Source organism: Tenrec ecaudatus, chromosome 12 (assembly GCF_050624435.1).
Source record: "Tenrec ecaudatus isolate mTenEca1 chromosome 12, mTenEca1.hap1, whole genome shotgun sequence".
NCBI lineage: Eukaryota > Metazoa > Chordata > Mammalia > Afrosoricida > Tenrecidae > Tenrec > Tenrec ecaudatus.
The window spans coordinates 3,662,799-3,676,988 of record NC_134541.1 but is presented as its reverse complement, the minus strand read 5'-3'; the positions used below and the strand labels follow the sequence as shown (position 1 = coordinate 3,676,988).

Sequence of the window (14,190 nt, the reverse complement as noted above, 5' to 3'; positions counted from 1 at the left end):
TCAACACCTTGTGATCACACAGTCTGGTGTGCTACTTCCATGTGGGCTTTGTTGCTTCCCTGCTAGATGATCACTTGTTTAACTTAAAGCCTTTAAGACCCCAGATGCTCAATCTTTTGATAGCCGGGCTCCACCAGCTTTCTTCACCACATTTGCTTATGCACCCATTTTGTCTTCAGTGATCATTTGCTGGGAAGGTGAGTATCACAGAATGCCAGGTTATTAAAACAAAGTGTTTTTACATTGAGGGAGTAATTGAGTAGAGGCCCAATGTCTGCCTGCTTCCTTAATACATAACATATAAATATATCTACATAGATCCATATCCCTAACATTATTAATATATTTACATGTATACACACACCTATATTTATACGTCTATAAATGTCTTTTGCCTCCGAGTTCTTTTCTCTATTTCCTTCTGTCCCACTATCATGCTCAACCTTCATTTGGCTCTCAGTAATTCCTCTCGACTACACTGCCCTTGATCAAACTCTATTAGGCATTCTACGCCCTCCTTGACTTCAATTTTATACCTCTTGTTGCTCCCTTGTCCCTGGGTTTGTTGGCACCCCACTTCCTTTCCCTCACCTCCCCCTCTCTCTTGTCCCCCTGGAACCATTGGTCACATTGTTTTCTCCTTGGGATTGTTTATTTCACCTATCATATAGATAGACATGAAATATTGATTATATCTGTTTTTATCAATGCCATTTTAGCTGGGGTGATATGGGGGAGCTCTAGTGGCATGGTGGGTTACATGTTGGTCTGCTAACTATAAGGTTATCAGTTCAAACTCACTAGCTGCTTCCTCAAGGAAAAATTAGGCTTTCTGAATCTGGGAAATCCAAAGGTGGCAGTTCTACCCTGTCCTATAGGGTCACTATGATTCGAAATTAACTTGATGGTACTGAGCTTGGTTTTGTTTTTTATGGCTAATAAGTGTAGACATCATTTCATGGTTTGTTACCCTCTTTAATATCCTCTTTGATAAAGCATCTGTTTATGTCTTTTGCCTATTTTTATATTGAGTTGTTTATTTTGTTGTTGTTGAAGTTTTCTGAATATTTTCGAGAGTAGATCTTTTTGGACATGTCATTTTCAGAAGATTCTTCTGAATCTGTAAGTTGACATTTTGTTCTTGTCACAAAGTCCTTTAATAAGAATTTAATTTTTATGAAGTCCCAATTATTTGTCTTTTGTTATTTATGTTTTCTGTGCTTCTGCCTTTGTAGTGGTGTCTGCTAGTCTATTACTATTGCTTTATTCTTACACAGGGCCCACGGCTCTCTTCCTATATTTTCTTCCAGGAACACAAAAATTTTAGGCTTGACATTTAGATCTATTTTGGGTTAGCTTTTGTGCAAGGTGTGAGGTATGGTCTCTATTTTATTTGACTGCTAGTAGATATCTATTTTTCCCAGCACGTTTCTTAGAGAGACTGCTTCCATTTTTTATCTCAAATGGGTGATAGTTATGAAGTATGTGTACCTCCTTAGTGTAATTGTTGCCCTTAAAGACCTGTGTAATTTTTTTGTTGTTGCTGAAAATTAAGTCATGGGTTGAATTCCCTTTCCAGACATGAAGGGTGATGAAGGGCCAGTCTCAGGGGTTCCACTCATCTCTATCTAACCCAGCAGTTGGGTCTTTTTAAAAGACGGTTTTGAGTTTTGTTCCACAGTTGTGTATCACTCTATCCAGGACTTTCTAGTATGGGTAGAGGTAGCCTGGCAGTATGTATGTCTTCACAACTCAGGGTCATGGAGACTGATTTGCTTAAATGTATCTTTGATCTTCCTTACTCTTCTTTCTCTTGGACAGGGATAGATAAATAATTGCCTGCACATGAACTTTTAAAGACTCCAGCCACTACTCACCAAAATAGGAGGTAGATTATTCTCTTTGAAGACAAATAGCATGTCAGTTGACCTTGGTGTCTCCTGAGACTGTGGTCCTGAGTCCCCAGGCCCAGCGACTAGGTTGGTTATCCCTAAATTTTCATCACTTTGCCCCCTCAATGCTCCATTACATTCATGGATATATTTGCAGCAAGGATAAATACACGTGTACAAACATCCTCTTCCAGAACGACATATATTTGTAGGATATACTCCCACCCTCCCTTCCTTGTTCCGCCACCTTCTCTGTCTATCCATGCACTCCTCACGGGCCACCATGATTGCACGATTGTGTGTAAGATAGCATTGACTTCTGCTGTCTTCAATGCTCATACACTTCCCAGTGTCTTCTCCTCCCCTCCGTTTCGTTGACCTCTGTCTTATTTCATATTGCCTTCTGCTTCACCCAAAGGAACACATTTCTATCCTCTAGTCAGTAATGTGCCCTTCCTTCCTTTCCCACCGTGGGTAGCCACCAAGAGTGTTTATTTTTCTGGACTGTTTACATTAATGGTCTCATATAAAACTGTCCTTTTGGGATGGACTAATGTCACGCAGCACGGCCTTCAGGTTCATCCATGCTATGCGATGTTTCACAGATTCATCATTACTCTGTCACATTGTTTAGCCTTCCAGAGTGTCTCCATTCACACACTGATGTCCCTGAGGTGGCTTACTTCTTTTCACTCCTGTGATGAATAACCCTGTACATATATCTGCATAACATGGTTAGTTTTTCTAGAATCTATACCAAGTAGAGGCATTGCTGGCTCATATGGCATTTCTAGCTTTTGAAGGACATGCCGTACTATGTTTGACAGTGGTTACACCACCTTACGTAGCCACCGTGGTGTCGGAGAGTCCCAGTCTCTCCACTCTTACCAGCATTGGCTCTTTTCGGTTTTGAACTTTGCTATGAATGCTCAGGAAGATGATATCTCGTTGTTGAATTGATTTGCATCTCTGTAATTGCCCTGGCCACACTCTTGGTAATTGCTGAACTGCTAACCCACAAGCCATTCTGCAGGAGAAAAGATGATATTATGCACTCCCGTGAAGATTCACAGCCTTTCAAACCCTACCCAGGGTCACTATGAGTCAGCATCCATTTGATGGCAGTGGGTTCTGATCTGTTTGTCTGTTTAATGGCTAATTATTGGTAGCATTTCATATATTCGTTGCTCACCTTTATAAAGTTGTTGTTTTCTTTGGTGAAGTGTCTGCTCATGTCCTCTGTCCATTTAAAAATTGCATTGTGAGTCTATTGCTTCTTCAGGTGTTGGAGTTTTCTATAGATTTTTAGAGCTCAGTCTTGTTTCATGTGTCACTGCACAAAATTTTTTCCAACTCTGTGTTTTCTTTTTAGTCTCTCGGTGAAGTGTTTAACGTACACGAGTGTCCAATTTTTAGTGAGTTCCAGTCATATGGTTGTGCTCAATGTTTGTGTGTTTTCATTTATGTTTGCTGTTGTATTTATACCATGTATTTGAGCACCTAGGCTGCTCCCTACTTTTTCATTATTTTTATAGTTCTAAGTTTTACATTTAGGTCTTTGATTTTTCTTGGATTACTAAAAAAATAAACAAACAAACCCACCTTTTAAATGTGAATTAGGTGGGAGTTAACATTTCAGATAATCATTTTTGTTTTCAACAACTTAAGCAACTTATCAATTTCCCCAAAGTTTTCCCTGCCCACCATTTCCCTCTTGTCCTCCTTGTAAGACATTCCCTTCTTCTTCCACAAAGTTGACACCTATCGCCACCTCTGGCCCATTGTTTCCTCTTCCTTCCTTTCCCCTCCCGCCCCAAGTAAAGTCTATTTGTTTTGATATGAAAATAGTTGTCTTGATTTTTTTCTTTTATAATAGTGACCTCATAGAATATCTGTCCGTTTGTAATGGACTGTCTACATCCAGGATGATGTTGTCTAAATCCGTCCATGTCACGTGATGTTGACTGTTTGATCTTTATTCTTGAGCGATGCCGAGGACTCCGCTGCGTGTGTGTAGCAAAGTCTATCCATGCGTTCTTTGACTTATGATAATTAGGCTGTTACCTTCTTCGTTTTCGTCTTCTTGTTATTGTGAGTAGTGCTGCGAGGAACATGGGGTGTATGTACCTTCTCGTGCTTTGCTTCCTATTTTTCCAGGGTATTAACTTAGTAGAGGTCATATGGTATGTATTGATAACCGCTGGTGATTGAAATGCAAAAGCTGGAAACAATGAAGAAGGAAAAAGAGTTGGAAAATATGGCTCTGGTGACAGAAATCAAGCCAGAGATCTGGTTCAAATTTTACATGACCAATGACTTATTCAGGACTGATACCCTTTTCAACATCATAAGCAGCGGCTATGGACACGAGCTTCTCCATGGACGGTCTCTGTGGGAAAGATTGGACAAGCTCAACATCAGCAGCTTTATCAGGCAAAGAGCCGACTATGGAACAGAATACCCATTGCTCTTTCTGTAAGTTCAGTTTGAAATTGAAAAAATTAAAACATGGCAAGAGAGTCAACCATGACCTTGAGTCTATCCCACCCGAATTTCAATAACATCTCAAGAACATGGAACCTAATTTTTTATGCATGGAACCTAATGACAGGAGATCAGAAGGGATATGAGAGGCCATCAAGAGCATCAATTAGGAAGAAAGCAAAAGTTCACCAAAAAGACGAGAAAGAAAGAAAATATCAAAGCGAATGTCAGAAGAGACTCAAATTTCTCTTACGCATAGAGTAGCTAAGGCAAGTGGAACAAACGATTAAGTCAAAGAGCTGAATAGAAAAATTCAAAGTTCACGAAACAAAGTCAAATATAATAATCAAATGTCCATAGACCTAGAGTTAGAAAACCGAAAAGGAAGTTGTGTTTAACATATCTTAAGCTGAAGAAGAAGTCAAGCCTTGGGTGCAATATCAAAAGGGTCTATGGTCAAAACACTGAAAGTTGCAGGAAGCAGCAAGAGAAGATGAAAAGGACGCACAGTCACTTGAGCAAGAGCCCGTGTGCGGAAGGAAGCTCAAGCTGCCCCGAAAGCATCAGCCAAAAACAAGGCTCCAGGAATCGATGGAATACTTGCTGAACATGTTTCCCCAGGCTGCTGAAGCACCGGAAGTACTCACTCTTCTGTACCAGGAAATCTGGGAGACAGCTAAAGAAGCAAGAGACATGACAGGAGCAGACACAGCTCCTTGGGTGTTCATCACAGCACTGTTGACAATAGCAAGAAGTTAGAAATAGCCGCAGGCCTATTGCAAGAGGAACAGACCAAGAAACAGACAACAGAATACTACACATTGCTAACAAATAAACCCCCAAGCAATGATGAAGCCATGAAGTACCTTATGACATGGGTGTACCTGAAGAATATTGTGCTGATTAAAGTTGGTCAATCACGAAAGGACCAAGACTGCACGAGACCAGACTTACACACTGAAGGGGGCAGACTTTGAAAGTTACCAAGTGGATGAGAGCAAGGGAGAACAGGTGCAGCGACAGATATTGACTTGGATGAAAGGAAGGATAGGCCAACAGGTGGAAGAAGAGAAACCAGGGGCGACGGGGTGGGGCAGAACATAGGGAAGGGCATTACTAAGTGGTTTGAATTTTGAATGCAGAGGTATGGTCTGAAATATAACCCATCCCCCACTTAATTCACAATAAAATATCTTTTAAAAGAAAATAGTTATGGACCTAAATGTGAAAGCTAGAACCACAAAATTATTAAGAAAACACAGGTGCAAGACTCTGGAGTCTAGCCTTTGACAATGGGTTATCGAAATTTAGCAAAGGAACATACAGCCAAAGACAAAATTTAAAAAAAAATGGGACTCTAAAAATTGAAAAGTTTTTCTTAAAAGATTTTTCAAATAAGTGAAAAGGCAAGCCACCAGCTGGGGAATGTCTTCAGAAACCGTAACCAATAAGAATCTGATAACAAAGATCTATTTTTAAAACGCCCACAGGGTAACAAACAAAGGATAAATAAAAATGGGCAAAGGGCTTGAACAGACATGTTGTCAAGAGGATGTTCCATGGCCACCAAGTCCATGAGGAGACGTTCGCCATCAATAGGCATCAGAGAGACAGTGCGATGCCATTTCACTCCCACTAGGGTGGTTAAGAAGGAAGGAAGAAAGAAGGGGGGGGGGGAGAAATGAAATAACAAATGTTGGCAAGGGTGTGGGGAAATTGGAAACCTTATCCATTGTTGATGGGAATACAAAATAATACATCCATTGGAGAAAATACTGTGATGGTTCTCAAATTGTAACAAATAGGATTATCATACAGCCCAGCAATTCTACTCCGAAGTATATAGGCTTCTCCCTCCTTAGAAAACAAAGACTCACTGTAGCACTGTTCGCAATAGTCCTAAGATGGAAGCCACCTAAATATTCATCACGGGAAGCATGCATTTTAAAAATGTGATCTACCCATACAATCGACTACAGCTCTGGCACTAAAACAATGAAGTCTTGAACATGCTATAATGTAGCGTTTGATGGCATCATGGTGAGTGAAATAAGTAAACAATGTTTTGTAAACATTGTCTGACCCCATTTACATAAAAATATAATACAGGCCAAAGTTTATTAAGGGTTACTAGGAGTGGGTGGGAAGGCAGGTAATCACTTACAGAGCACTGAGTTTTGGTTTTTGATGATGGAAAAATCACACCGAGTGTGGGTAAATACTGCATAACCCACTGATATAATTGATGTCAATAAGGTGTACACTTGTATGAAGTTGAATTGGAAACTGCTATGTGATGGATACATTGCATAAGGTAAATCAACTGCGCAAAACCGCTTTAAAGTGTGAAGGGAGTTCCTCTGAGGAATACGTGTGCCTAACTCAAGCCATCGCATTTTCAATCGCCTCATATGCATGTGAGAGCTGAATGAAGGCCAAAGGAGAATTGATGCATTTGAGTCATCGAGTAGTGCTGGAGAAGAACGTTGAAGTTCTTCCTGGAGAATATTGAAAGTATCATGGCTGACTGGCAGAACACGCTCAGCATATCTGACACGGAAGGAACTCAAGAAAAACTCCAGCCTCGACATTTCAAGAGGTTCTCCAGGCAAGATATCGACTGATGCAGGAAGAGTCAGCAGAAGACGAAAATAATACACAGAGCAATGCAGCAAAAGAACTGCTTGCAAGTCCACCACTCAGGAGGGGGCATGGGAGCAAGAACCAATGGTGCTGAAGGAAGAAGCTCAAATTGCACTGAACGCATTCGCCAAAAACAGGACTCCAGGAACTGATGGAAAACCCACTGAAATGTTGTAGAATGACGAAAAAGCACCGGAAGCACCCATGCGCCTAAGTCAGGAAATTTGGAAGACAGTTACTTAGCCAACTGACTGGGAGAGATCCATTTTTGTGCCCATTCCAAAGAAAGGTAACCCAACCGAATGCTCAAACTATAGAATGATGTCTGATATTGCACACAAGTGAAATTCCACTTAAGATCAGCTAACAATGGTTGCAGCCGGACATTGAGAGGGAACTGCCAGAAGTCCAGCCTGGATTCAGAAGAGGGTATGGAACACAGGGTATCATTGCTGATGTCAGGGGGACATTGACTCCAAACAGAAAGATGTTTACTTGTGTTTCACCATAATACACAGCAGATAACCTTGAGAAGAATCAGAATTCTAGAACGCTTCATTGTGCCATGCAACACTTGTACATGGGTCAAGAGGTAGTTGTATGAACAAGAGAATACTGCAAGGTTTAAAATCAGGAAAAAGGTGTGCCAGGGTCTTATCATCTCACCATACTTGTTCAATCTGCATTCTGAGCAAATCATCCGAAAATCTGGATTTTATGAAGAACGTGGCATCAGGATTGGGGGAAGGCTTGTCAACAACCTGTGGTATGCAGATGACACAACCTGGTTTGCTAAAAGGAGAGGAAAGTGAAGCACTTGCTGATGAAGAACAAAGATTGTAGTCTTCAGTGTGGATTTCGACTCAATATAAGGAAAACGAAAATCCTCACAACTGGACCAAGAGGATCTTGTCTTACATGGATCCCCAATCAATACTCATGGAAGCAGCAGCCAAGAGACCAAAAGATGAGTTGCATTAAGTAATTTTGCTTCACAAGATTCTTTAGATGATTGAAAAGCCAGGATGTTGCTTTGAGGACTAAGGTGCACCTGACTCAAGTCATAATGTTCTACATTACATCATACGCATGAGAAAGTTGGACATTCAATCAGGAAAACCATAGAAATATAGATGCATTTGAATTGCATTGCTGAAGAGGAAGGTTGAAAGTACCATGGACTGCTAAAAGGACAAACTCATCTATCTTGGAAGAAGTACAGCTAGTGTGCTCCTTAGAGGCAAGGATGCCAAGGCTTCGTCTCACAACCTTTGGCCATATTATCAGAAGAGACCAGTCCCTGGAGCAGGCCATCCTGTTTGGCAAAGGAGACGGGAGGCCCTCAAGGAGATGGATTGACACCATGGCTGCCACAATGAGCTCAATAGGAACGGTTGTGAGGCTGGTGTAGGGCCAGGCAAGTGATTTTGTACATGGGGTAGCTTTAGGTTGAGTCTCGATGGCACCTACCAACAACAACAAACATGTGATGGATATATTTGTAACAACAACAACAAAGAGTTTTTCTGAGGCTGCTTATGTTAAACCAAACACGTCATGGGGGATGGCTTCTTGGTTTGGAAGTTCAGGGCCATGGGTTCGTGAGAGATCACAGCTTGGTGGCCTAGTAAGATGTTTAGTGCTTCTGTGACACCTCCTTTTTGTGTAGTGTCTGGAGTCTTAAAAGCTTGCAAGCCATTCATGGTGCAACCCTGGTCTTTTTTTCACCTGGAGCAACTGAGGCAGGAGAGCCAGGGATGGGAGGAGGGTAAGGAATGTGTGGCCCATTACCTTGTGAACGACTGCTTCCTTTGCCATTAGACCGGAAGAACAGCCATTAGACCTGAAGAACAAGTTAGTGCCTAGCCATTAGTGCTGGGCGGCTCAAACGGGCAAAGGTGCTATAGAAACGTCCCGATCGCAAAGGGAGCATTGCAGACCAGCTCCCAAATTAAATTTCAATTCGATTTCCTCGATTCATTGAGTAGGTGCCCTGGTGGAGTGATGTGTTACGCTTTGGGCTGCTAACCACAAGTTCAGCAGTTTGAACCCACCAACTGTTGGGAGGCTTTCTACTTCCAAAGATTTACATTCTCAGAAATCCACAGGGGGCAGTTGTACCCTGCTCTCCGGGGTTGCTACGAGTCAGCATTGACTTGATGTCGGGAGTGAGATGGGATGAGTACAGGAAAGCATCCCCAAAGACAACCTTGGACTTGTCAACTCTCCATTGAAGCTATCCTCCGAAGTCTTCTTTCAACCAGATGATTTTAGCTGAATTAAGAAAGAATATTTGCCATGGGCATTGGTTGGAAAAGCTATTTCTATGCGATCAATTGACAAGGGCGACTAGAAAGCTTCAATGGAAAATGTATGGGGTGCTGAGTTTATGTTAACGGGGAGACAATTGAGGAAAGTGGGGAGGGAGCGGTGGCACCATGTCAAGAGTGTGATCCTCACTGAAGTGTCCTTGTATTTATTGTTGAGCGGTTCTGCTGTGTGTACTCACAACAACAGTCACGGCAAAAATCAATGAATTTAAAATGAAAGCAGGGGGACCGCGGCTCTATGCTGATATATGTAGGTCACCGTGATACAGAACCCACTTAATAGCAAACTGTTCCTGGGTAGACATCTGAAGAGCCCATTAAAAACACATTGCATTTGAAAATCTATACTTGTCCAATATTTCCTCCTCGACTTTGTCTTCCTTTCCAATTATCAAATAGCCTTTGGTGGAAGTGTCTGGAATGACACTTTTTTTTTTTCCTGATGAGGCTCAAGGTCGAATTGTTGACAACCCTTGGAGTTTGAGAAACTCTTCAGTCTAGCCCCTTCTGGCTCATTTAGTGCTATAAATTTCTCCTTAATTTCAAGCCTAAAAGTTAGGTCCAGGTCATTAATGGATTGACCTTTAAATGGTGGAGATGAAACAAATCGAAGCTGCTAAAGAAAAATGATAAAAGGTGAAGGAGAAACCAGGCTGTCAGTACCTATGATTGTGAACAAAGATCCAAGTTTTCTTGACTAATTCTCAAAGATGAGAGTTATTATCATTGGAACACAGCTAAAATATTTCTTATTTGTCTCCACGGTACGAATCAAATGTAGAAAGGACCACATTTCACAAGAGACCTTTCCTTAATTAATGAGTAATTGGAAATCTAAAAATCAGCAGGTAATACAGGCTACATGAAGAGGGACAGGATGTGATAATAAGGCATTTAACCTTTACCCATAAAATTACAGACCTTGTACAACCCACTGAGAAGTTATTCCATGTGAAATTTTATAATTGCCTCCATGCCCAACCGTCAACATTTCCATGATCTTGTTATAATGGTTAGAAAATTCTTATCATGGTTTCCGCCATAGGTTGAGGTTGTGATAGCCGGTTATCTTTCACTATCCACCATTTACTTCTGTTAAGTAGGAGAGAAGCCATGGAGTTTCTGCATCCGCGTCTGTGACAAGGCAAGTTCCCTCACCAAGCTCTAACCCTTGTGTTCATCACAAAGACAGAATGTGCTTTCAAATTAAGCACGAAGGCATTGTATTTATTTCTATGTAAATGATACAGGGTTTCTTTTACAGCCACATGCCTCGTAGCAAAGGCCTAATATTTTATGATTTTTTTTCCAATTTGGAGTTACATTTCAACTAGGAATTAGCTTCTCCAAGCAAAATTCAGTGCATCTGCAGAGATTTGAAAGTTAGTTTCTGTCAATGCCCACACAATAAGCATTTCTAGCAAATGTGCCTGTACCTTTTACTGTGGACTCTATGCAGCCAAGCGAGTCCAACAACCAGGTAAGGGCAGGAAGGACACCACTGTGTTGGATTTGCTTCTTGACTACCCAGTCCTAAAAGGATGCTGATGCACCGAGTCTCCTTCCTCTGTACTTGGCTCATGTCATTATGCAATAAGAGGGGAGTGAACAGACAGCAAACTAGATTCAGGCTGTGTGCATCTGGGTGCACCATGGGGAATAAAGTATGAGCGCTATACAATAGGCCAATATAACACTCCATTTTCATGGGGCAAAAGAGAAGATCCATTTGACACTCAATTGGTGCTAATAAGGCATTTGGGAGTCTGGGATACCTTCCAGTTTTCTTTTAAAGCCTTTGATAAGTGGCAATAAAAATATGTGTGTACCTATACTCTTAGTAGTTGGCAATATTTTAAAGATTTTATTGAGATGTAATTAATATACTCTATAATTCATCCTTCTAACAGTGTGCAATTGAACAGACAGTTCCACTAGTGCATTCTATACCACATTCAGAGAAGACCTGACACTGATTCTACCCAACTCTTCTAGAGTAGGGGAATTCCCCAATCATTTTGTGAAGGAGCAAAGCCCTGGTCTTCCACACAGGCAGAGACATTACCGAAGAAAGAAAACTATAGACCACCATCCCTCAGGAACACGGATATAAACATTCTCAATAGAATTCAACAATATCCAACAAATATATATATTATGACTAAGTGGGGGTCCTACCAGCTATACAAGATGGCTCCACACGTGCAAAACAAACAAAAAGTTTCAAGATTAGAAAAACAAAGGGAAAAAAAAACACATGGTCCTATCAACTGATACAGAAAAGGAATTTAACAAACTCCAATGTTTGTTTCTAATTTTAAGAAGCTCAGCAAAATAGGAACAGAAGATAAATTCCTCGACCCAATACAGAGTATATATACAAAATCAATGGATGTCATTACTCTCAGCTGAGAGAAACCGAAAGCATTCTCCTTGCAAAGGAGGGCCAGACCAGGATGTCCTTTATGACCAACCCTAGTCAGTATTGGGCTGGAGGTCTTAGTAAGGGCTAGAAACTAAGGAAGGGCAACCAAAAGTATCCAGATTGGCAAAAAAAGAAGCAAAATGCTCTCTATTTGCAGATGATGTGATTACATACATCCCAAATCCCAAAGGCTCAGCAGTAAAGTCATTAGAACCACTTAGAAGATTCAAGAAAGTAACAGGATACAAGGCCAACCTACAAAACTCAGTGGGATTTCTTGATGCTAACAAAAGAGTTCTGAAAACCAAGTAAGGACAACACGGTTTGCAACGCTCAGCAAAGGATAACATACTTAAGGATACATTTGAACCAGAGAAACGAAAGACCTGTACAAACAAAATGACAAAACACGTCTACAAGAAACCAAAAGAGGTCTAACTAGATGAAAGACTATATTATGCAAAGATGTCACTACTCAAAATGATTGACAGAGATAATGAAATTATGATCAGGTTCCACACCGTTTGTTAAAGGATGGAAAATGTCATCTCCAACTTTTAGTGGAAAGGAAAGAGATCCTAGACAAACAGAGGTCTATGCAAAAGAATAGAGTAGGAGGCTTCTCCCGCCCCAATCTTAACACCTGTTACACTGCCACAGCAGTCAGAATGGTGTGGTTGTGGCACAACAGACACATGGCCACGGAAACAGAATTCAGACCCCAGAAAGAAATCGATCCACTTACGCACAAGGCCCAAACACATTCATTGGGGACAAGATCGTCTCCTTAACAAATGGCGCTTACAAAATTGGATGTCAATTTGCAGAAGAACAAACCACCACTCATATCTCACACCATATACAAAAGTAAACTCGAGATGGGTCAAAGACTTACATGTAAAACCAAAAACTATAAAGATCATCAGTGAAAGCACAGGTGCACAATTAGGGGCTCTAATACATGACATAAATACAATATTGAACATAATAAAAATACACAAACACCAGACAACACAATAGATGACTGAAACCTCCTAAAATTAGACACTTAGGTATAGTGAACGCGGTCACTAAAAGAATTAATAAGGGTGGCAGCGGCCGAGGCAGCCAGACTGGCAGGGAGGCACCGGCCCGAGGGCTTAGCTGGCACAGGCAGCAGCCTGGCCCGCAGCGCACCCCTGTTACGTGTCTTGCAGCTATGGCCAAGGACATCCTGGGGGAAGCAGGGCTGCACTTCGATGAGCTGAACAAGCTGCGGGTGTTGGACCCAGAGGTCACGCAGCAGACCATAGAGCTCAAGGAGGAGTGCAAGGACTTTGTGGACAAAATCGGTCAGTTCCAGAAAATAGTTGGTGGCTTAATCGGGCTGGTGGACCAACTTGCAAAAGAAGCAGAAAATGAGAAGATGAAGGCCATTGGTGCTCGGAACTTGCTGAAGTCTATAGCAAAGCAGAGAGAAGCCCAGCAGCAGCAGCTCCAGGCACTAATAGCAGAGAAGAAAATGCAGCTAGAAAGGTATCGGGTTGAATATGAAGCTTTGTGTAAAGTAGAAGCAGAACAAAATGAATTTATTGACCAATTTATATTTCAGAAATGAACTGCAATGTGATTCATTTTTATAGCAGGAAGGCAAAAACTAAAGTAAAAGAGACCAAACAAACCTCTGTGCCCTTCCAGTGATGGTTGAGCCACGCCACGTGGGCTGCGCATAAGGAACCCTTCCCTGAAGGCAGGGATACCCGCTTGGGGAAGCCTGTTCTAGAGTGCCAAAGCCTCTGCTGCAGATGGAGGCGTGGTGGCCACCAGCCGTCACAAGTCCCCACCTCTTCATGCTAAGTCTGAACTAAGCAATCTGTAAACTTTTATCTTTTTTTTTTAAGTCCACAAAACTTTTGAGGGGAAAGCAATGAATGACTTTTCAAATGGAAAAAAAAAAGAATTAATAAGAACTCATTTTACTGAAGAAAAAAAACTGCTAATGACATCCATGTCTGTCCAAGGATTAATCTCTAAAACTGGTAGCAAACTTCAAAACAACAACAGCAAAGACAAGCAATGCAATTAAACAATCAACAGAGGACATGACAAACACTTCGCCAAAGAAGATGTTCAGGTGGCCAACAAACATACGAAAACATGCTTGCAGTCATTTGTCATTCGAGAGATGCAAGTCCAAAGAACAGTGAGCTATCGCCTCACTGAGGCATTAATAGGAGAGTAGATCCATTCAATGATGGCAGTAGTGACGAATATTGAAATGACTGCCTGCTACAACAAGAGGAGACGACTCTGTCTTGATAGAATTGCAGCACGGATGCGCCTAAAAGTGAGGATGGGAAGTCCTTTAGACATGAGATCAGGAAAGACGAGTCCCTGGGAAAGGACATCGTGCTTCGTAAAGTAGAGGATTATTGAA

At 41.4% G+C, this 14,190-nt stretch overlaps 1 protein-coding gene across 1 annotated transcript; it reads left to right on the top strand.

Moving 5' to 3' along the window:
* Positions 1-12,868: 12,868 nt before the first annotated feature.
* On the top strand, positions 12,869-13,703 carry LOC142422323 (intraflagellar transport protein 20 homolog). The gene is made up of 2 exons (XM_075527728.1): positions 12,869-13,289; positions 13,452-13,703. Exons 1-2 carry the CDS (start codon positions 12,973-12,975, stop codon positions 13,459-13,461), a joined length of 327 nt encoding a protein of 108 aa, XP_075383843.1. The 5' UTR covers positions 12,869-12,972; the 3' UTR covers positions 13,462-13,703.
* The last annotated feature ends 487 nt before the right edge of the window (positions 13,704-14,190 follow it).